At 42.7% G+C, this 24,459-nt stretch overlaps 1 protein-coding gene across 2 annotated transcripts in view; it reads left to right on the top strand.

Moving 5' to 3' along the window:
• The first annotated feature begins 43 nt into the window (after positions 1-43).
• LOC126353945 (6-phosphofructo-2-kinase/fructose-2,6-bisphosphatase) overlaps positions 44-24,459 on the top strand; it is a 348,716-nt gene continuing 324,300 nt past the window's right edge. For both annotated transcript variants that reach the window (XM_050003233.1, XM_050003239.1), the window contains exon 1: positions 44-311. In XM_050003233.1, the coding sequence (XP_049859190.1) occupies positions 161-311 (151 nt within the window). In that variant the 5' untranslated portion in view covers positions 44-160. The remainder of the gene's footprint in view (positions 312-24,459) is intronic.

Raw genomic sequence — 24,459 nt, 5'->3', positions numbered from 1 at the left:
ACACTGAACATTGCTTCTCTATCTGAAATCCGGTGCATGACGGGAGTTGGAGAAGTCTGTTTTCAATTGGCTCAAAAGCCGTGGCAAACTCCGCCTCTCGCGTTAGTGATTGGCGAATTGCGGGTGGTGCGACTTGTGTCAAGCTAAACATGAGGTTATAATGGATCTGAGTGGGTCAGTTTGCGTGTGCGATTATTTTAAAGAGAAAGGGGTAAGGTTATACCCTGAAAGTTATTCCATGTCACCAGAAACTAGAAAAAGCATACCGCCACCAACGGAGACAATACAGACGAAACCTTTCCCTGTCAGAGGTAAGTAATAAGCGATATAATGACGCAGCTGCAGCAGTTTCCGATCACTTGCTTCTAGTAACCCAGAAATATAGACACACACACGTAATTCAAATGAGCAAGACGCTTTCGGATTGTCAAAGCTATCCCCTGTTTTATTAAACTTCATTCGTATGACTTGTTTCACCAATTGTGTGTACTGAAACAGCATTTAAATTAGTCATTCGAATGTCGTATTGTCATGTAAATACTGGGCACATTTGTATTTTCTTTCATGGCAGAAGACGGTAACGACTCTGATATTTTACTTGCTTTGTTACACTATAAACATTAATAACGCGAACTATCGGTATAGTTGATATCAAATAAATTTGGTGAAAGATTACATACCATTAATTCTTCCACAGATATGCATTCCAGTATTGTTAAAGGCTTTTCTGTAGACATTAACATAGAAGTGAGTAAACACTTTGCTGAGATCGTTTGCTTTTTCACATCTTTCCAATAGGCTTCTATTGATGCTACATGATGTTAAACATATAGCTTCGTTGAGAATACGTCAATGCGCAGATTGGTTGTCGCGGAAACAGCGTAACTACAATGACGAACAAATGAATAGTAGACTCAAAGTGTAGAAACACCCCTGATCGCTTGAACGCATGAGACTTCGAAGTATAAACAGCCTGTGGTGTTTTAGTCAGAAACGCTGTAGTGAATTGACAGTTTACACAATTCATTTCATCGTATATGTATCACAGTTATATGTATTCAGGTAGTGTCATTGTGGAATACTCTTCAATTTAAAAGAGTTAAAAGCCTTCCAGACGCACGTCCATTTAAACCAAAGCGCGCTTGAGTTTGGCGGAGGGGAGGGGATAGCGTAGGTGACAAATGAGTAACCTGTAATATGTGAGAGAGGCAGCACTACGTTATTCGTAGTTTTTTGCTCGTTGCAGCAAAAAAGACTTAATGCTCCACAGTAAAAATTCGTTTACGTGTCAGAATAAGAGAGCCTAACAAAATTGTAATTGAAGGTTGAACAGTACCACTAGATAATTTTTTGACGATTGCATTCGACACCACACACAAGCTTTTACTCTCGCGACACAGAAAATTACTTGCCAGATCATTGGTAAATTTCTTAAATTATCTAACTTAATTGCATAACATTTTGACAACATTTCGTATTTAATTTATGCAAGAGTTTAATGATCGCAGAGCAGTATATATATATATATATATATATATATATATATATATATATATATATATATATATATATATATATATATGTGTGTGTGTGTGTGGAGTACAACAGCACTGTCGAAGCCCGTGCAATTTTAGCAGAAAATGCCTAGTTATATCACATCGTAATGCAGCTACTAGATGGTTGTTCTGATTTAGTGTGCACCTTCGCGTCGCACTGCAGTTTAGACGTATATTTTAAATGTTCAGCCCAGAAATTTTCTTTTTCGTGGGAGAGATTAAATTTCCAGTCGTGTAACAGATTGGAAGAAAACATGATAATGTTGGAAAAACCAGATGTCAAATTATTTGTGGCTGGTCTGGCTCTGCTACTGCTGCTGCGGTTGGTTTGATGATCAATTATTAAAATCATAGCTCACCAGTCACTATTTCTCGTTATTTTTCCCGTCCTGAAACCAAATATAGGCCGCAAGAAAATAAGAATGTGATGCGTCTTGCTAAGCTAGAATTTCACCGCCCCCAATGTACCGAAGAGAATTGCTAGATGCGTTGTTAAACAGCTAACAAGTTAGCAGTAATATTTCACTTCTATGTAATTTAGTAATTGTTTGCAGCCAACATCCATACAGGCAGCCCCAGAAACTTTAAAAAAATATCTGTTACATCCAATTAAAGTGGACTTAAGTGAAGGGTGTAAGCAAATTAACATATTTATTATATTAAAATGTGAAAAATTCTTGTTTCCTATATTAGTTTGACGCTCTTTTATAAAGTCGTATAGGAGCTTATACACTTTTGTCTTAAGCAGCTAAAAAGCTACTTTTTTGGTAAACCATTTTCAGAACTTATCAGACGCTGTATTGGCGAAAATTTTGCGATGAACATCATCTTACTGTCGCATTCACATGAAGAACACGCGATCCTGTTGGCGGTAGAGGTGTTTCCAGAATTATTGCTATATAACATTTACCAGGTTGCCTACGCCTCCATAACAGTAGCTACTGAGCAATTAATGGTTCTTAATAATTAAGAAGTTTGCGATCGTCGTATATATTAACAAGAGCGATTTGCCGTGCGGGGTTAGCCGCAAGGTCTAGGCGCTGCAGTCAAGGACTGTGCGGCTGGTCCTGGCGGAGGTTCGAGCCCTCCCTCGGCCGTGTGTGTGTTTGTCCTTAGAATAATTCAGGTTAAGTAGTGTGTAAGCTTAGGGACTGATGACCGTAGCAGTTAAGTCCCATAAGTTTTCACACACATTTTAACATTATGCCTGTTGACACTAGATCTGAGAGTTAACCATTTTGGAGAGAGAGAGAAATCTCTTGTTGAGGAGGATGCCGTTTGTCGATGCCTTTTAAGGTGCAGCGTTGGAACACCTCATAAGAGACTGACAGGCTTGAAGGTATCCGCATCTTTTGAAAGGAATATGTGTTACGTAGCCTCTTTCACACTTTTGAAATTTCTGCTAGGATGTAGTCACACCAGACGTTTCTTTCTGCAAATAGTGTTATCAAATACCGAATAATGTTGGCGGAAGGAACTTCCAGTAGTATGTCGCTTAAAACTGCTAGTTCATGGACAGAAGCTTAGAGAAATAAAATGCTGAATGAATTGAGTCTTGTAAAATGTCAAATTCTTCGCATGTGTTTGACAGAGGCAACAGAAACTAAACGTGAAATTATGAAAATAATTATGCCACTCCATTTGAGGAACGGAAAATGGTTATCAGAGAATAGACGTACATGGGAAATTTCATCGTCATTCAACCAAATGCTGAGTCTTTCGTAATTACTGCACGTTTTGGTTTGAACATAAACCTGACAGAAATTACTAGTAGGTGAGTCTCTGAAATATTGCGGGGAATAACGAATTATCTGCTGAGATGTACATCTGGGAAGCCTCAGAAAATCTTTTGTTTATACAAGTATTTGACTTAAATTAGGCAGCAGCGAGCGTCCGGGATTGCTCTCGCTGGCAGTGGGTTGCCACTTCTGCTGCTCAAAGCAGTGTTTTGTTCCTGCCATTTCTCAAATTATTCTTGAAGGAAAAATTTCGTGTGCATATCCATACATACTATAAAAGCCTAAACCATTGGACCGGTTTCAAGCAGGTACACATATACCTTACTGTTAGGCGACAATCGCTACGGAGGTAAAAACCACAAGAGAGTACTTAGTGACTTGTAACGAATATCACCTATAATTTCAAACTTTTTGATTTTTATTCTCGCTGACAGCCCCTTACAAAATGATGAAAGAAAAATTGTTTATTGCTTATTCTACAATAAAAGTACCGCATGACACTATAATTTATTACTCCTTTTCTACTAACGGCATTCACGAAAAAAATTGCAGATGGTATGCACGTATACCACTGAATATAATCGCAAAATTGTTATTGTACGTCACATGGTTCAGGGTAACTTCACCTCTTAAACGATGAGGTGCCCGAAAATCTGCCGTATCGTGCGTGACGTTTAAATTTAATTACTTCGTTGCTACTGTCCATTCGCAACACATTTTGCAGACAGTATCCACACATGCCGCTGAATGTATCTACAGAATTATATCATTATACGACACACAGTTCAGGTGATATGGAGTTATAAACACAAAGCACAATGCCAGACGCTGCGTGGTACGATCAGTGCTTGATTTGACACGGTACGCCGTACCGGTACCTCTGACGAAAAAAGCCTAAAATAACGTTTTAAGACGTCTAAATTTATAAAAAAAACTGGGATGGTTATAGTAATGGAAATACTTTTTTTCCAAGCACTGCGGTACAGGCATAAATATGTGTGTGCGCGCTAATTAAAGTTAAGAACAATTTGTTACATTCCTAGAGTCTGTATAGAGATCTATACCACAAGTGAATTTCAGAATTTTTACGAGATTTTTGTTGTAAATGCAGACGTTAATTTTCATATTTCTCAGTAGTTATTTATTAACAAAAATACTGTTTCCCGAAGTTTATACATACAGCATACGTAATACGATACGGAAGTTCGGACGTTCTTTAAATTTCGGAATGATCCGTTGTCGTGGAATTATTTGATAAGTGGTGAAATCAGTACTTTCGAGCTATGGCAACTTTTAAACCATTTACTACAATGGAAAATTTTCAGTTTCTTTTAAAGAGTTATAAATCTACGGCCCTATTTAAATTTAAGGAGAGATATTTGTCATGTTTACGTGCACTGTACAGATCTGTACTATAGATGAAATTCGTCTGCGAGGCGGTCTCTTGCGCCCTCCCTCCGTCCCCTGAAATTTGCAGCAGGATTTTTGTTCACTGCGGAATCCTCATACATTTCCGGAATTGATTTTCTGTAATTCCGTTGACCCTCTAATTTAGCCAATAGCAGCAATACGTGGCTTTTCCAAAGAGACAGTACTATGGTCTTAGTAGTGCATACATATTATAAAGTCCCCCCAACGCATTTGTCTGTACACACGTGAAGACTGAGACTGCCTGGGTAAAACTGGGGCGGGTCGCTAGTTGCTGCATAAAATTGCAATTTTACATGCTTGACTCGCCACTTTGGTGTGGATGCCCATGATACAGACGTTGAAATAGATTTCTTTTTCCCAAGAGCGGAACTCCGGGGTGGCAACTAGCAGACAGTACTTGTCGCGACACCGTCGTAACTAAAGACCTTAAACGCCAGATAATAGTTAAATGACACATACCAACTTAGAACCGTGTAGCTCCCCTCCTTCCCTCGAAGATGGCGGCAATGTCTCGTAGCGTTGTGTAGGTGCGGTATCCTCTTCCATTGTCGCTGTTGTGTCACTTAAACTAAAGATTGGTCCACGTCGCACACGTCTCGGTTACGTTCAAAACCTGCTCGATAGGATTAATGTCAGATGGCCTAGCGGGTAGGGGTTTCTCAAACCATTCGGAAGTAATCATCTTGCTAAAGGTACAGGTTGCTTACGGTATACTGTTCCCAAATAAGCTGTTGCCAGAAGGTTCTGGTATCATTTGCTAATTATAGACTATGGCAGACGTACTTGGGGCCCCATTTCGATGATGTGTAAACCTCCACCTCAACCACCTGCTTCAACAATGTCCTGCTGGCAACCAGGTTACACGTTCTGTACCCGTTTTCGAAACACTTGTATCCTGTATCGGCGAGTACCAGCATATCACTCCAGTCGACCTTAATCTGGGATTCGCGCGTCCTGTGTTGCGTGGAGAGAAGAAATGCATGTATGTTGTTGTTGTTGTTGTTGTTGTTGTCTTCAGTCCTGAGACTGGTTTGATGCAGCTCTCCATGCTACTCTATCCTGTGCAAGCTGCTTCATCTCCCAGTACCTACTGCAACCTACATCCTTCTGAATCTGCTTAGTGTACTCATCTCTCGGTCTCCCTCTACGATTTTTACCCTCCACGCTGCCCTCCAATGCTAAATTTGTGATCCCTTGATGCCTCAAAACATGTCCTACCAACCGATCCCTTCTTCTAGTCAAGTTGTGCCACAAACTTCTCTTCTCCCCAATCCTATTCAATACCTCCTCATTAGTTACGTGATCTATCCACCTTATCTTCAGTATTCTTCTGTAGCACCACATTTCGAAAGCTTCTATTCTCTTCTTGTCCAAACTAGTTATCGTCCATGTTTCACTTCCATACATGGCTACACTCCAAACAAATACTTTAAGAAACGACTTCCTGATACATAAATCTATATTCGATGTTAACAAATTTCTCTTCTTCAGAAACGCCTTCCTTGCCATTGCCAGTCTACATTTTATATCCTCTCTACTTCGACCATCATCAGTTATTTTACTTCCTAAATAGCAAAACTCCTTTACTACTTTAAGTGTCTCATTTCCTAATCTAATTCCCTCAGCATCACCCGATTTAATTTGACTACATTCCATTATCCTCGTTTTGCTTTTGTTAATGTTCATCTTATATCCTCCTTTCAAGACACTGTCCATTCCGTTCAACTGCTCTTCCAAGTCCTTTGCCGTCTCTGACAGAATTACAATGTCATCGGCGAACCTCAAAGTTTTTACTTCGTCTCCATGAATTTTAATACCTACTCCAAATTTTTCTTTTGTTTCCTTTACTGCTTGCTCAATATACAGATTGAATAACATCGGGGAGAGGCTACAACCCTGTCTCACTCCTTTCCCAACCACTGCTTCCCTTTCATGCCCCTCGACTCTTATTACTGCCATCTGGTTTCTGTACAAATTATAAATAGCCTTTCGCTCCCTGTATTTTACCCCTGCCACCTTTAGAATTTGAAAAAGAGTATTCCAGTCAACATTGTCAAAAGCTTTCTCTAAGTCTACAAATGCTAGAAACGTAGGTTTGCCTTTTCTTAATCTTTCTTCTAAGATAAGTCGTAAGGTCAGTATTGCCTCACGTGTTCCAACATTTCGACGGAATCCAAACTGATCTTCCCCGAGGTCTGCATCTACCAGTTTTTCCATTCGTCTGTAAAGAATTCGCGTTAGTATTTTGCAGCCGTGGCTTATTAAACTGATAGTTCGGTAATTTTCACATCTGTCAACACCTGCTTTCTTTGGGATTGGAATTATTATATTCTTCTTGAAGTCTGAGGGTATTTCGCCTGTCTCATACATCTTGCTCACCAGCTGGTAGAGTTTTGTCATGACTGGCTCTCCCAAGGCCGTCAGTAGTTCTAATGGAATGTTGTCTACTCCGGGGGCCTTGTTTCGACTCAGGTCTTTCAGTGCTCTGTCAAACTCTTCACGCAGTATCGTATCTCCCATTTCGTCTTCATCTACATCCTCTTCTATTTCCATAATATTGTCCTCAAGTACATCGCCCTTGTATAAACCTTCTATATACTCCTTCCACCTTTCTGCCTTCCCTTCTTTGCTTAGAACTGGGCTGCCATCTGAGCTCTTGATATTCATACACGTGCTTCTCTTCTCTCCGAAGGTCTCTTTAATTTTCCTGTAGGCAGTATCTACTTTACCCCTAGTGAGATAAGCTTCTACATCCTTACATTTGTCCTCGAGCCATCCCTGTTTAGCCATTTTGCACTTCCTGTCGATCTCATTTTTGAGACGTTTGTATTCCTTTTTGCCTGCTTCATTTACTGCATTTTTATATTTTCTCCGTTCATCAATTAAATTCAATATTTCTTCTGTTACCCAAGGATTTCTAGCAGCCCTCGTCTTTGTACCTACTTTATCCTCTGCTGCCTTCACTACTACATCCCTCAGAGCTACCCATTCTTCTTCTACTGTATTTCTTTCCCCTATTCCTGTCAATTGTTCCCTTATGCTCTCCCTGAAACTCTGTACAACCCCTGGTTCTTTCAGTTTATCCAGGTCCCATCTCCTTAATTTCCCACATTTTTGCAGTTTCTTCAGTTTTAATCTACAGGTCATAACCAATAGATTGTGGTCAGAGTCCACATCTGCCCCTGGAAATGTCTTACAACTTAAAACCTGGTTCCTAAATCTCTGTCTTACCATTATATAATCTATCTGATACCTTTTAGTATCTCCAGGGTTCTTCCACGTATACAACCTTCTTTCATGATTCTTAAACCAAGTGTTAGCTATGATTAAGTTGTGCTCTGTGCAAAATTCTACTAGGCGGCTTCCTCTTTCATTTCTTAGCCCCAATCCATATTCACCTACTATGTTTGTGGGGCAGAGAAATGAGACGGAGGAGGCAGAGACTGCGTTAGCACCCTGTAGAGAGGCAGTAATGCACTCAATTCGCTGCGGAAGCAGTCCCTCCTCTGACCTACATTTATCGAGAATTTCCCGCACAACGAACTATTCCGCGTGACCAGAAAAGAGCACAGGTCTCGCCATTTTCTGTTGTTGTTTTCAGTGGGAAGATTGGTTTGATGGAGCTATAGCTGGCAAAATAATGGAATACACACGGAAGTGGAAACCAGTATCACTGACGTCTGTATTTTATCGGACTGTAGAGGATATTTTAAACTCTAACGTTCTACATTCCTGCAGCAAAAGAAGCTATCAAATAATGAACACTGATTCACGAACGCAACGGCTCGGTTTTTTGACACGAGGTGTAGTACATGCAGGTATTTCAGAACAGAATTACTTCCTTCATTCCAACTAGCATTGACTCCGATAACATCCGTCATGTGAAAATCAACTCCCACTTCTGTCACACGATATCATGAAAGCCATGGACAAGGCAATCAGGCGAATGCAGTTATTTTTTGATTTCCGAAAAACAAAAAATGGCTTTGAGCACTATGGGACTTAACATCTATGGTCGCCAGTCCCCTAGAAATTAGAACTACTTAAACCTAACTAACCTAAGGACAACACACAACCAGAATTAATGACTGGATTGAGGCTTATGTTATGTTAACTGGGGACCTAGAAACGACGGAGAGGCTCCGTCCCCGCCGTAGCCGCAGTGATCCACAACCCCACGGCGACTACCGCTGTCCACTTCACCCTTCCGCTACCCCACACCGAACCCAGGGTTATTGTGCGCCCGCCCCCCCCCCCCCCCCCCCCTCCCAGGAAACATCTCTCACCAGACGAGTGTAACCCCTATGTTTGCGTGGTAGAGTAATGGTGGTATACGCGGAGAACTTGTTTGCGCAGCAATCGCCGACATAGTGTAGCTGAGGTGGAAAAGGGGGAACCAGCCCGCATTTGCCGAGGCAGATGGAAAACCGCCTAAAAACCATCCACAGACTGGCCGGCTCACCGGACATCGACACAAATCCGCCGGGCGGATTTGTGCCGGGGACCGGCGCTTGTTCCCGCCCAGAAAGCCGTGCGTTAGACCGCACGGTCAATCGGGCGGGCTGGATTGAGGCTTTCTTTGTAGGGAGGATGTATTTAGTTGTCTTGGGTGGAGAGTCATCGAGAGACATAAAAGTAACAACAGGCTTGCCTCAGGGAAGTGTGTTGTGACCCGTGCTGTTCATGTTGTATGTTAATGACCTAGCACGAAATGTTAACAGTAACACCGGAAATTTTGCAGATATTTATAATCAAGTATTGCCCGAAAAAAGCTGCGCAAATATTAACTCTCGATAAGGTATGAAAGTGGTGCGAAGAGCGCTTAGGAACCGCGAAGACGAGAGTTGATTCAAATGGTTCAAATGGCTCTGAGTACTATGGGACTTAACATCTGTGGTCATCAGTCCCCTAGAACTTAGAACTACTTAAACCTAACTAACCTAAGGACATCACACACATCCATGCCCGAGGTAGGATTCGAACCTGCGACCGTAGCAGTCGCGCGGTTCCGGACTGAGCGCCTAGAACCGCGAGAACACCGCGGCGGGCCGAGAGTTGACCAGTATAAATAACTATACTGGAGAAATCAAAGTTTCGGTCACGGTTACCAGGTCTTCTTCTGTGTCATCAGTAGACCTAGAGGAAAGCCAATGTAAGTGTGGCCGAAACTTTGGTTTCTCCAGTATAGTTTTTTACATTATGGCGCGAAACGGTGCTCAAGAAAACTTTTGTGCCAACTGACTCTGGCCGCGGAAGCCTACGAGAGTACAAGATTACAGCGCGCACAGAGGCATTTAAGCAGATATTCTTGCCGTGCTCCCTACAGAACTGGAACAAATCCTATCATATGGCATAAACCTAACTACTTGCTACCACACAGATTAAAGTGATATGCGAAGTATGTATGTAGGCGTACACGGAGGTGACAAGTCATGGAATACCTACCTCCGCATATCGTGTCGGACCTCCTTTTGCCCTCCATAGTGCAACAGCTCGACGTGGCATGGACTCAACAAATCATTGCAAGTCCCCTGCAGAAATATTGAGCCATGCCGCCCTTATAGCCAGCCATAATTGCGAAAGTGTTGCTGATACAGAGTTTGACCGTGAACTGACTCTCGATTACGCCCCACAAATGTTCTATTGGATTCATGCTGGGCGGTTTGTGTGGCCAGATCATTCGCTCGAACTGTCCAGGATGTTTTCAAACCAGTCGCAAGTAACTATGGTGCAAATATCTGCTGAAACGCTTGAGAAAAAGGGCCTGACGATTCTTAAGGGAGACATATCCTGTGTATACTCTGCTGGCCAGCGTGCCGGACGTGACTCACGGTACTATTTACTCACTGTCCCACAGGATTCACGAATGGAGTGACGAGAAATGGCTGTATGTCTGTACGTGTCGTAATCTGTGATATCCTCATGATATCTACTCGAGATATACGATGTAGGCAGTAAAACTGTTCCACAGACTTCGTCCAATACTGGCTCCATAAATGTACCCAACAGTTTTGAAGAACATCGTTGTTCTTACAGATTCCTATTTCAGTACCCCGAGAACCTCAATACACTTACGTACTACACCGACCTGTTACGACCCAAGCAATGCATCTCCGAAATCCTTCGATGTCTGCCGTGAATCTTGTACTAAAGGACGGCTCTGATATTTAAACAATTAATCGCTAATCTTGCAATCGCATACTGCGTAGTTACTTCCCGTGTTTATGAGCAATGTCCGACACTTATCCACATTCAAAGAGAGCTGCCATTCAAGGCACCAAATCGAAATACTAAGCCGCTCTACAATTCCGAATGGTCACAGAGCAACAACACTTTTACGTAGACAACGGCACCTAAGGTCAGTGTTTCTATGTAATAAATCGTGTTTTTGTACTGTAAACATAAACGATCCTACTATGCTTCCTTGGGGCGCACTCGATATTGCTTTCTATTGAACAGTACTGCCCAGTATAATGTATTCTGTCAGTCAGACATTCTGCGATATAATCCAGAGCCGAATCCAGGGTTTTGGTATTTTGATTAGATAGTGTGGGAACAGGTTGCATGGCATCCTTAGCTACCAATTTAATACTACAGTTGTTCATAAAGACGATTACAGAGGTGTCGGATGTCATCTTAAGAGGTAGTGTTGGACATTAATTGCAAATAAACACAGCGGAAAAGAGCTTAGTCTCCCCCCAGCACGCCAACACCGCCTCTAACATTGATAATGGTCTCAGTTCGGCGAGGAAGAGGAGCCACAAGTCACATCCACCAGAAGCCACTCATAGACGATTATAACATATAGAGCTACGAAATTGCGGGGTTGTCGATCGCTGCGTTTCACTCGCTATTCGAAATAGTCCCATACGTTTTCTATGGGATTAAGATAGAGTGATTCAGCGTGGCGGTACAGTTGCGATAGGGTCCTGAGTCCTTCCAACCAACAACGTATGGGCGCAGCCCTGTGAACGTGGCTGTCGTCATCTTGGCTAGGTGCACCGCATACTCATCATGTAGATGTGAAGAAGGGTATCACTTGGCCATCGAAAATGTTTGTGTAAACACCATGAATGAGTGGGCCCAATCCAAGATAATCGAATGTCACAGAACCACCTCCGACCTGAACTACGCCCTTCACACAATGTGGGTTACACGACTCTTTACGTTGCACGTGAGCCTTGTATTATTCGAAAGGAGGACATTTCGCGACACGCCTCCGGTCAGCCACTGTCCATTTTGTGTGTTGTGCGGTCCATTGGTGACGTACAGCTTTATGTGGCGTTTTGAGCAGTGGTCTTTTGCTACGTATCCGACTCCAAATGTTTAACGAGTGCAGTTCCCTTCGCATTGTTTGCTCGCAAACTGGTTGAGATGGACGTGCATGTAGTGAGAGCATACAGTCCTATTGAGTTTAAGACCATTTATCATTTATTCGTTTATTACTATTTCATCTTCCTCCTCCAGCGTGGGCGAGGGGTGGGTTGTCCGCTCTTCAGCCAAGCGAATTAAAAATTTAGAATGAGAAACAAGCATTAGGGCTGTTTTTCCGTTTAAATTAATCAAAAGTGAACAATTAAAATACGAGAGTTCTAGGGGACTGATGACATCCGATGTTAAGTCCCATAGTGCTCAGAGCCATTTTAACCATTTGAACGCACACTTGGATAAATAAAAGTTAAGTAAACCTGTTTACTGTGTTAATTTGGTCACTATTCAGTTCTGGTCCTGTCCAGCTTTCCTACGGCGACAGTTGCCGCACCACTCGTAGCCCACCTCTCTTTACCATTGTATACGAAGTTGTACGCAACAAGAGGTATTATGGGAGGAGAGGATATGTTCCACAGAGTTGAAGCGTGTGGGTAATAAGATAGGGATTTATTAGGAAGGAAATTATGGAGATGATAGGTAGGAATTGTGGTGATAAAGGCAGAGGGTGAGGAGTAGTGTGGTGTGTGGGGAGGGTAGCTGTTAAAGGAGGAAAGTGATGGGGATGGATGGAGAGGGAAAAGGAGAGAGGAGTTATGATGTGGAGTGGGATAAGTGGGGAAGAGTTAAAGTTGGTAGCAGCGATAAATATCGGGATGGATCTCATTGTATGGGAGGAGGAGTTGGTTGCGTTGGGATAGAACACGGAGTGTGTGTAGGCGTAGGGACGGAAGGGATGTCTTTGTGAAGGCGCGGCAGCATAGCAGGATCAGAGGGGAGACAGTTGATTTATTGCAATCTGGTTTGCGGATGTATTATAGGAAACGCGGGGTGTTCGATACGGGTGAGAAGGGTATGAATCTGATGAGGTGGTAGATGATCCATGTAGGGGAAGATAAACGGATGCGGACAGTGAGACGGAGTGCATTACGTTTTAGCTCTTGGAGGGGCTTACAGAAGTTTCAGGGATCGGAGACCCATGCAACATTTGCGTAGTAGAGAATGAGTTGATCAGGATTTTGTAGGTTTAGAGAATAGTGGAGGGGTGTAATCCCCAAGTTCGGCCTGTTGGTAGCTTTAGTCTGTTGCCATTTATCCTGTCGGTCAGGGTCATTTTAAGGGCCAGTATTGTTACGCTGTGTTGAGAGACAGAAAAAGATCGAGTCCACGCGGCGGATTAACGATCGTGGCTAATGCACCGGCCAGCCTCAGTGTGGTTTTTAGGCGGTTTCCCACGCTCGTTTAGGCAGATGCTTAGCTGGTCCCCGTTTCCGGTCTCGGAAATTATCGTACACAAAACAGTTAAAATATGATCACACATAGAATAAGTTTGCACAATGCACAGACAGGTGGCCTACACGACTTTCCCTCTCCCTTAAATTATTGACGGCTACGGCGACAGAAACCGCTTCCGGCCGCGAAGTTAAAATAAATTTGCCAAAACTTGAATGTAATGGAGTGTCTCCTAGACGAGGCAAACTCTAGTGAAAATAAGTTGTTAACCCATATAACGCTGCTGGTAGTGGTACACCAGATACAAAGATAAATGCGGGGTAAGAAATCGAGCCACCGGAGACAACGCATCCCTTATGCCAAAATACTCAGAAAAAATGCGTGAACAAACTCCGGAATTTTGTCGGTGCTCAGGTTCGCCCTGTGTACATTCCTAGGACGTTAACGACGTTTAATAACCCGGTATGAATCTCCGAACGACAAACGTCAAGTAACTCTGTTAAGAGCCCCAGCATGTTCACAGTTCGTGATTCGCCCTTCATCGTCTTTGAGTAATTGCCTTGAAGTGAAATGAGCGTATGGCATCGTTGGCCGAGAGGCCCCTTCCGAGGAAGTTCGGCCGCGAAGTACAAGTCTTATTTTAGTTGACGCCACATGGGGCGACTTGCGCGCCAGTGATGAGGATGAAATGATGACGACAACACAACACTGTCTCCGAGCGGAGAAAATCGCCAACCCGGCCGGGAATCGAACCCGGGTCCGCTCGCATGTGAGGCGAGCACGTTACCATCCAGCTAAGCAAGCGGAGAGTAATTGCCTTTATTTCAGCCCATCAGTGCTCCACACAAATCACGGATATAGAAGTGGTGTTCCTTTTTATTATTTTATTTTTTTCACATCTACGGTTCACACTGTAGACAGTATTCTCGTCATTGTTTGCAACCATGGATGAAAATATTTCCCGACTTTCATCTAGCAGCTTGGCATCTATACGTAATTTCATTCCCACCGGAGTTCTTCGTCAATAAGGAATAGTCACACTTTCAGACGAGTCATCACTTGCGATTACAGGGGAATTCATGGAGGATAAAAGCAGAGTTACAGGAAGTCTACTGCAGCTATATGGCCGACAAAAGCATTTACCCCATGTGCTCGGGCATTGTGGTAAACGAACCAACTGTTGGGTCTCGAAATTGGACGCAAGGGTTTAAAAGCCACTAAGACTTCAGGTCGGCACTGTTCTGCGTACCATTTCTTTGTGTCAATATTCTTTCAAGTGCCACCTCTTAACGAATATTTCGAATTCCATCGCGCCACGAACCCCAGTGCGCCGCCTGCCACTGCTCTGTCTCGTGAAAGCCAGAAGAACAGATAGTTCCCCTTCCAACGTGTTCTTCAAGAGCGGCGGGGAATACAGACGCAGACAGGTCTGAATATTGTGGCGTGACATGCAGTAATTTTTCCCCCACCGGTTTCGTAACCGCAGCAGCATCCTCTTCACAGATCGATTGACACGGTTGAACTTTGTTTCCGTGTCTTTTCACAATTGTAGTGAACTAGCTTAGCGCCCGCTTCTTCGCCTGCGTGGACGGTATGGTCTACAATTTTTTTTGTTTTGTTTTTCTTTAATCGAATTTTTATGTTGTTCACAAACTGCGACACCTTCTAAACTTTTCACACTAATTAAAAGCCATTGAATCTTGGTCTTTTCCGAATGTACGTCTGACCAAAAAGTGATTCTCGTAGCTGGAGTCCTTGGTTTTTGTTAATCATATCTTTTGCGTTCTTCTGGTAATATTTCCATAGAAATTTTCACTCGTAACACATACTTCTTTACATATACCCAAAAGTGAAATACCAATTTTTATAGTTTAGCTTTAAACATTTTTTAATACAACGAAATATTTTCCTAAAAAATTTGATCCTCTATTTCACCCCCTTAGGGGTTCAGTTACCAAAAAAGGAAGTCAATGCTTCCATAATGAAATAACTTGATAAAACTTTTTGTGCCCTATTTCATTCCCTTAGCATGTTAAATTTACGAAAACAGTGAAACTCGTATTTTTAATGTGAAACTGGAATTTTCATAGATGTAATTGTAAAAACACTTTAGTAGTTCATTAATAATGATTTATTTAAAAACAGTTTTCACCAACTTTTTACCCCCATCGGGATTAAATTTCTAAAAATGTCGAAACACTTCTTTATGTCTGACGAAAAATTAAATGCCAGTTTTAGTAGGTCTCTTTTCCAAATTGCCTTAATAGCGACATGTTTTCAAACAACCTTTCATCCATGTTTCTCCCCCTTAGAAGATGCAATTACGAAACATCTCTTCTTAAACGACGTCTTCAGTATAAGACAACAACCTCTCAAATTTCAAGTTTCTCTCCGTAGCGGTTTTGGCTGGGCGATAATGAGTCAGTCAGGATATCGCCTTTTATGTATAGAGATTGTCTCAGTACACATCATCTTGCAGATAACAGACACCTGTGAACAGGTAGCTTTCGTCTTCCTAGATTTCCGAATGGCATTCGACGTTGTACCACGTCGCCGACAACTGACCAAGGCGCGGTCATGCGAAATATATTCGCAAGTACGGAATTGGCTTAATGAGTATTTGACTAATCGGACGCAACATGTTGTACTGGACGGTGAGTGTTCTACAGAAACGAAAGTAACATAGGGTGAACCCCAAGACAGAGTAACAGGACACCTAATATTCTCAGCATAAATAAACAATTTTTGAGATAGAATCAGCAACATTATAAGAATTTTCGCAGACGATGGTGTTGTCTACAGGAAACTTTTGTCGTTGAACGATCGTGAGGAAATCCATGTGCTTGGGCAACAATTCCACTTCCTGTAATGAGATGCAGCTCTTTGAATGTGAATAAAAGCAAAGTAATACCTGGAACAATGGGAAAGAAGCCGACAGTATACAATCACAAGGCCAACGTTGAACATACGGAGCACGTGATATCGCATAAGTCTTTTGGGGTATACTAAGAAGAAATATTACATTGCAACGATCACGTAAAATCAGCATCAGGGAAGGCGAATGGAAGACTTAGATTTCTGGAAAGGGCTGACGGAAGGTGAAGGAAATCGTATACGAGAGGCTAGTGCGATCGATTCTATTCTTTCAGTGTTTGGAGATCCTTCTCTAGTGGGACACAGTGCTCGTAGCGTCAGGGACTGTCTGCTGGCTGCCGTCACGGCGTTCAGCTCTCCGTGACGACAGACAATCATCTCAAGCAACAGAAGTTTCGTAAAACTCTGTTAATTCACGCATGGTTTGGATACCTATACTGTCTGCGTTTGCTATGCATAAGCTCCGTAAAGTGGCATTTTCTTTATAGTCTTGCCAATGTTTTTACGTAAGAAGTACGAGCAGTTGGTCTTTATCTCCTACCAAATTCACGTATGGCATAGATCTCTGTGGTCTCTATCAGCATGCCAAAAATTTTAATTAGGTCTCGAGTTAGGTTATTTTTCTTGAAACAGGCGAAATTTTTGCATCCGGGAATATTTCCCATTTAAGAATTTGCAGAGACAGTGCTTTTGCAGCTGAATGGGAGCCGGCAATGCCGGACTCCTGTCGGTGTACTGCTGGCGAGTCTAGTCCAGCCACCTAGCTGGCAAATGCAACTAATTAAGGCAGAACTGTATACCCGACTCCGACGCAAACACCTCCAAGATCCAGCGAATTCAAAACAGATACATAAGAACTGTCACGGATGCTAGTAGGTACCAACCAAACATCGATAAAATCACGTAGATCACTTAGGCTAAGGCACAAAAATTTTTCAACACAATACCATTATCGCCTTATACACTTATCCTAAACTTAGAAATGAATCAACCTGACCCCAGAACAAAATTTCCCGAACTGACGACACCCAGAATCCATCGCATTCCGTAAATCACCCATTCAGCTACTCAACAAGTAACACTCATCACCTCAAATGGTTCAAATGGCTCTAAGCACTATGGGACTTAACTTCAGAGGTCATCAGTCCCCTAGGACTTTGAAATACTTAACCCTAACTAACCTAAGGACATCACACACATCGATGCCTGAGGCAGGATTCGAACCTGCGACTGTAGAGCCTAGACCGCTCGTCCACTCCGGCCGGCACTCATCACCTTATCATAATGTCATTTTCTTAACCCCAATTATTAGATTGAAGGCGTGGATCTAAATAGATGCTATCCTTCGAGACAAACAGGGGTCCTAAGACATATCACACGAACGGAGGAGGAGGAGGAGGACATTAGTGTTTAACGTCCCGTCGACAACGAGGTCATTAGAGACGGAGCGCAAGCTCGGGTGAGGGAAGGATGGGGAAGGAAATCGGCCGTGCCCTTTCAAAGGAACCATCCCGGCATTTGCCTGAAGCGATTTAGGGAAATCACGGAAAACCTAAATCAGGATGGCCGGAGGCGGGATTGGACCGTCGTCCTCCCGAATGCGAGTCCAGTGTGGTAACCACTGCGCCACCTCGCTCGGTATTCACACGAACGTTTCGGCTCACAACCCTTCAGTATTGCTGATGTGCTGAGTTTCTCTCTGTCGCACGCGTTACCCTTTCACGATCCGTTCCATATTTCGGTCGTAATTATGAAGTAATTCTCATTAGTGCTTTGTTTTCTGATTTTTGCAGGATCAATATTAAGTAGAACTACGCCGCATGGATACAGTGGGCAAGATGGAAGACATTAAATTCTTCATTTGTGTGGACATTGTGTCAGTTGTTTCTTTATAATTCACGAGGGTATTTTTGACCCGTCGTTGCAACTACATTCTTTCACCAGACGCGTTTTGATTTATTGAGGGAAAACATCATTAGTGGTGGTGATTTTTCGGCTGCCTAACAGAGAGAAACAACGATGTGCTAGCAGATGGCATTTCGCGATGTAAGCGACAAAGCTTTTTCGGCTGCTTAGTCGCTTACATCGCGAAATGCCATCTGCTAGCACATCGTTGTTTCTCTCTGTTAGGCAGCCGAAAAATCACCACCAGTGATGATGCTTTGCCTCAATAAAGCGAAACGCGTCTGATGAAAAAATCACGCATTTCTGAAGTTGCAACGACGGATAAAAAAAAAAATACCCTCATGAAAGATGGAAGACACCCATGCATTATGAACCGCTTTTTATCGCGAGAAAAAGTAGCGTTTTCAACTTCGCACAGCCTGTTTAGCGGTGGTTACCGGGGCCGTGTTAAGGATATAAGCTAAGTCTACGGTAATAGATACTAACTCTTCCGATGCGAACCCGCGCCGTGAATGAAATGTTCATTCAGCTCTGGAGTGATCGCTGGCATGAAGCGCAGAAGCGATAAACGAGACATTTTTGACGAATCGTGTTGGGATTATGGCAGAAAGCTATAAATGGGAAGCGATATGACCTACAGAGTACCAGATATGGAAGTAAATATCATCACGTTTCCATTCTTATCGCACCAGTATCAGCGCAGCCGGTGACATAACAGCTGGTAATTAATGGTGGCGTTATCAGCGCATTCGGGCGAATCGATGTGTAAAAAAAAAAAATGAAGCAACGCTGAACACATTGCATTTTGTCACTGTACTACAGCTGAGTAGTAGCAAGTAAGAGAAGAAAATGAAATACTGCGTTTTCTCCTGTTTCTCAGTTCATTTACTATTTCAGTGTAATCATAAAAAGTTAGAATATCATATGTGGAGTCGAAACTAAGTTTCTCGAGTACATCTGTTACATTTGCGTATAGACTATACCGACCTGTTATGATCTTAGCACCATGTCTCTGAATTCGTCCGGTAGCTGTTGCCATGCCTACTTTATAAGCTTTCGAAACGCTGGAACAGTACTCTTAAATTGATTACACTAGCGCTTTGAAGAAATTTGCTTTTCCAGAAGCGTTCTGACAAAACTGTCTTCCTCTGGCTTTCCCTAATACTGATATTACATGATCATCTCCATTTTGCTTTCGGGTACTATCGTGTCCTTTCCCTTTCTTACAGACACTACCTTCCGCTATCCACAGTTAAAGACAGCTGCCATTCATTACACCAAGTGGAAATTTTGACTGAGTCCTCATGCAGTTCTTTTCGATAGACCAATGACGGTATTTTCCTGTGCAAAATTCTGGCGGTGCACGTTACGAGACAGTTGGGGACATCAGACAAACGTTTCTCAGAAGCCCACCACGGGCGGTGGTAAGGGGAGGGTGCTATAGGCCCCCCCCCCCCCCCCCAATGGAGTATCATATTACACTGAATAAAATGACTTCAGAAAACAGCGAATATATTACTCCAACAGATTCAAACACATTATTTAAAATGAGTAAGAGCGGCAAATAGCTTATTATCTACATCAGTAAAAATCATTTAACTTAAAATGGGCGTCTTATTATTTATTAATGCACATTTTTTACCCTTATTATTTATTAATGCAATTTTTTACCCTGAACAAAACAATTACCAAAAGCTACTGTAAGCAACACCAAATTTTACCGATTTGTCGGAGGAGGGTCATAACTCTCCTTTTTTTTTTTTTTTTTTTTAAGCGATATTCCGCTCCCCCAAACCCCCTCCCCCCCCTCCCCCCCCCTCCCCACCCAATTATGCCTCCTCCCTGACCGACTTCTAGAATCGCTCCTGAACCCCACTAAGCCAATTCGTCAAGCATCTAGGCGACTTGATGTACCTCGATCAACATTGCATCATGTAGTTTTCCAGCGCCTTCGTATGTGTTCTTACAAAGTGCAAATTCTGCAACATCTGACGCCTAACGACAAACCACGCCGACAACAATTTGCTGCGGATATGCTGCAGCGTATTGATATCGATGCTTCCTGGAAAGATGTTAATTCTCAGATGAGACAACCTTTTATCTATCAGGATAGGTTAATAGCCATGATGTTCGGAATTGGGGTTGGCAAAATCCGCACATTGTCATTGAACATGTTGGTGATAGCCCTAAACTGAACGTCTGGTGTGGGCTAATGCACGACAGGATTGTTGGACCGTTCTTCTTTGCGGAACAAACAGTGAATGCGTCAGTGTGTTTGGACATGTTGGAGCAGTTTGTGTAACTTCAGATAACAGACTTGCCACCAAACATCATTTTTCAGCAATGTGGAGCTCCGCCGCATTGGTCAACGGCTGTTCGCAATTTCCTGGATAGGAAATTTACCAATCGTTGGATCGGACGCGGAGGACCCATTGCCTGGTCACCACGTTCACGCGACATTACGCCGTTTGATTTCTTCATGGGGGGATTCGTGAAGGACCGCGTGTATGCGACGAAAGTGAATGATATTCCTACGTTGCAACGTCGTATCACTAATGCGACTGCAACAATAACAGAGGAAATGTGACAAAAAACTTGGCAAGAAATTGAATATAGACTCGATATTCTTCGTGCTATAAATGGTTCGCATGTAGAGGTTTATTGATGATAAATGAAAAAATTATGTGAGATGCTCTACAATGTTGTGCATTTTACACTGTCGTATCTACTGTGGTTTTTTTTCTGGGTCCTTGAAATCAGGGAGGTTTCAGTGGGAGACCCTGTATAGACATTAAGAAGGAACTGAAAATATTTTAGGTTAATGAAAAGGTTGAAGAAAATAGGCAGAATTTGATGTCTGTCCCCACAATGGAGGAGGAGATGACCACTAAATTTTTGGCAATGTATTCCGCAAGGTATAAGGTGCTTGGAAGGCCAGCAAAACGATGAAGGACCAAGTGTAGGCACAAGGGAAGAAGAACAAGAAGAAGAAAAGATGCTGGTGTGACAAACTTTCTTTTCTGTAAAATATTCGCCGTCGAATGTAATGCTCAGAGTTCGGTTAGTTGCATTTAAACGAGCTGTGAAAGTACGACGTATGATCGTATCTCTTTCAGTAGTCGAAGATTTGGTACAATGTCGAACATCTTTCAGAAATCTATGAGTCGGAATGTACCTGATCACCTTCGTGTATTATTTGCAAGATGTGTAAGAATAAAGCAGGCTGTGTTTAACACAGTTATCTCTTCCTGGCTTGCTCATTCTTTTAGGCATCGTTGTTTTCTTCCAGAAACGTCATAATAGTTGTGGGTATAGTACGCTGTATGATGCTGCAACAGGCAGACGTCAGTGATATTGGTCTGTAATTCTGTGTGTCCGATCATATAGAGTGTTTGTAAACGGGAGTGGTGTGTGCTACTTTCTTAGCCACGCTTGGCCTGGTACTTAATCTGGTGAGGCTAGTATCAGTATCTTTCCTTTGAGTGTCAGGGCGGTGGTGAGACGTATGTATTCATGCGGTTGTAACATCTTTGGTAAATACGTTTTTAAATGTTGAATTTAACATTTCTGATTACTGTTCGCCAACATCGGTCTGTGAAATAATTGTAGGGTTCATGCGTGGCACGACTTAAGGATGTGCGAGTTGCTGTTTTTTCTTGTCAAGTCCCCTGCAGTCTCTTTTGTAGCGAGAATCTAATAATCTCAGTTTTCGCAACATTCTCCGAATGGTATCGTTAGACTAAGGCGGGTCTTTAGCGTCTTTTTATTGCTTTATCTAAAAAGCGGTTTTATAATGTCTTTCAGCCGTAACCGTAATATTTCTGAGTTTGCCGGATCTGAACTTAATGTTCGTAGTTCGTCCTTTACCTAACCTTGAGTGAAGTCGCTCGTGGAATGTTTCAAATTAGTCACGGATGACTAGATACCGTAGGTGCGGCTCAGGGCCCTTTCCTCTCTTCACAGTGGAAACACCTTACTCCTATATATTCTCTACAATGCTGATATGCTTCAACCCACTTCTCCTAAAAACGGTTTGATGATGTTTGCTTGGAATTGCTGAGCCTTGAACATGAAATTTTTGTTTTAGAAATTCGCTTTCTGCAAAAATAAGTATATTACGCTATTTGATCGAAAGTATCCGAACACATATTAATGGACATTAAGACCTATCCACCCCTCTCCTCTATGACGGCTTGACCTCTGCTGTTGGCACTTTAAGTAAGATGGTGATATGTCTTATGTTTGTGGAGGAATGGCGGCCCATTGTTCCTCAAGAGCCAAAATCAGAGAAGGTTTTGATGCTGGGACGCCGGGATCTGGAGCGAAGTCAACGTTCTAACTCATGACAAAGGTGTTCCGTTGGGTTCAGATAGGGACCCAGGACAAGCCAGTCTGTTTCAGAAATGTTATTGCCCACAAACCAGTGCCTCATTTATGCTACTTTCTGACAGGGTACATTGTAGTCCTGATGCAACTAACCATCGTCTCCTTAACGCATGGTTTTTTAGTCCGGCGGAAGGACCCCCCCAATCTGCAGTGCTTGTCCGCCTCATTTTACTTGACTGTCCTTTATTCTCTGACCAGAAGGCGGTGGTTTCCTTGCCACCGGATTTGCCCTCTATTTTCCAAGACGACGCAACGACTGTGGTTAAGGTCTTACGGTTTTGTGTCCTGTCCAATTTGTTGCCTCCGATTTTAGGGAGAAATGGTTCAAATGGCTCTGAGCACTATGGGACTTAACATCTATGGTCATCAGTCCCCTAGAACTTAGAACTACTTAAACCTAACTAACGTAAGAACATCACACACATCCATGCCCGAGGCGGGATTCGAACCTGCGACCTTAGCGGTCGTGCGGTTCCAGACTGTAGCGCCTAGAACCGCTCGGCCACCCCGGCCGGCTAACATCCCGTCATTATGTTCTTCACTGGCGGCGCTACCCCCACATTTATGTTCTCGAGGCATTCGCCAAATCTAGACCCTTCCATCGGTTTGCCGCGGGGTATAGAGTGATTCATCACACCAAATCACTTTTCCCAGTCATTCACTGTCCAGTGGTGTAGCTCTTTACATCACCTCAAGCCTCGCTTAGCTGTGAATAGAGAAGTATGTGGCTTATGAGTCGACCATTGTACCCCATTCCTTTTAAATTCCTAAACACAGTCATTGTGCTAGCTGGACTGTATATTTCCTCCGTCTCTTTAGTGAAACATTAAATGTTATTTGTTTTAACTGGCTATAAGAAGAGAAAGAGAATATTTTAATCACGCGAGCAGTCAAGAGAATCAGTGCAATCAGGAATTTTTCGTTCGTTACTAACAGGGTGACACGTTACCGTGGGAAGAAATATATGTATTTCAATGGCGGTATTCGCGTTGTATTGCAATGATTCTTTGAAAAGCCAACGGACTTCTAACAATTATTTGAGAATAAATACAGGTTCTTTCATTAACGATGTAGTAAGCGTTCCAGGCTGCAGCAATGGCGGCCGATCAATAGCATCACCGTATTAGCAATTCCCAACTTCGTTCGTTGTTCACTATTGTGAGGCTGTAAAAACGTTTAAAATCCAAACTGGAATAAGGGGTAATAATAATGCATCGCCAAGATTTTGTAATATGAACCAGATATAGTTAACCTTAACAATCACCTTCTGCTTTCCATACAGACACAAGTGAGGCTAGAAAGCAAAAAATAGCCTCCATGAAGCTGAGCCAGTCCCAGTTTTGAGACAAAAACACAACGCAAAGTTTACATACAGGTTACAATTTTGGACATAATCCCAGACCGTAGAAGACTGTGAGTTCTCTTTCATAATGTTCTATTACAACTGCTGGTAGCACTTAGGAACACACGAGTGGTTCCTTCCGCTGAGTTATGCAATTTTTTTACCATCACCCTCCGCAGCGGTTGACGATCCCCCTGTCCATCATTACGTGAGGTCTGCCTGGACTAGGTTTACCTGAGGTTCTTCCATCCCGTTTCCACTTCATAATCAAGTCACCAACAGTCAACTTTGGCAGCTTTAGAAAGGCTGAAATGTCTGTGATGGGTTTGTTACTCAGGCGATGAGTCCACGTTCTGTCAATGAACGTTCCTGGCCGACCCTTATGCTGTTACTGCGTCTCTACTGACAACACAATAGCAGACACTTTTGACCGAGTAGTGTCTGAATATGTGGCGTCTACGGATGCAGGATTTCCCGGCGAATTTCATTGATAAAGTCTTCTCGGCTGATAACCGGAGAAGATTTCATCTATATGGTAAAATTTCATACTTTGTGTCAGCTTGGG

The sequence above is a fragment of the Schistocerca gregaria genome, chromosome 3 (genome assembly GCF_023897955.1).
Source record: "Schistocerca gregaria isolate iqSchGreg1 chromosome 3, iqSchGreg1.2, whole genome shotgun sequence".
NCBI lineage: Eukaryota > Metazoa > Arthropoda > Insecta > Orthoptera > Acrididae > Schistocerca > Schistocerca gregaria.
This window is presented reverse-complemented; position numbering and strand designations above follow the sequence as displayed.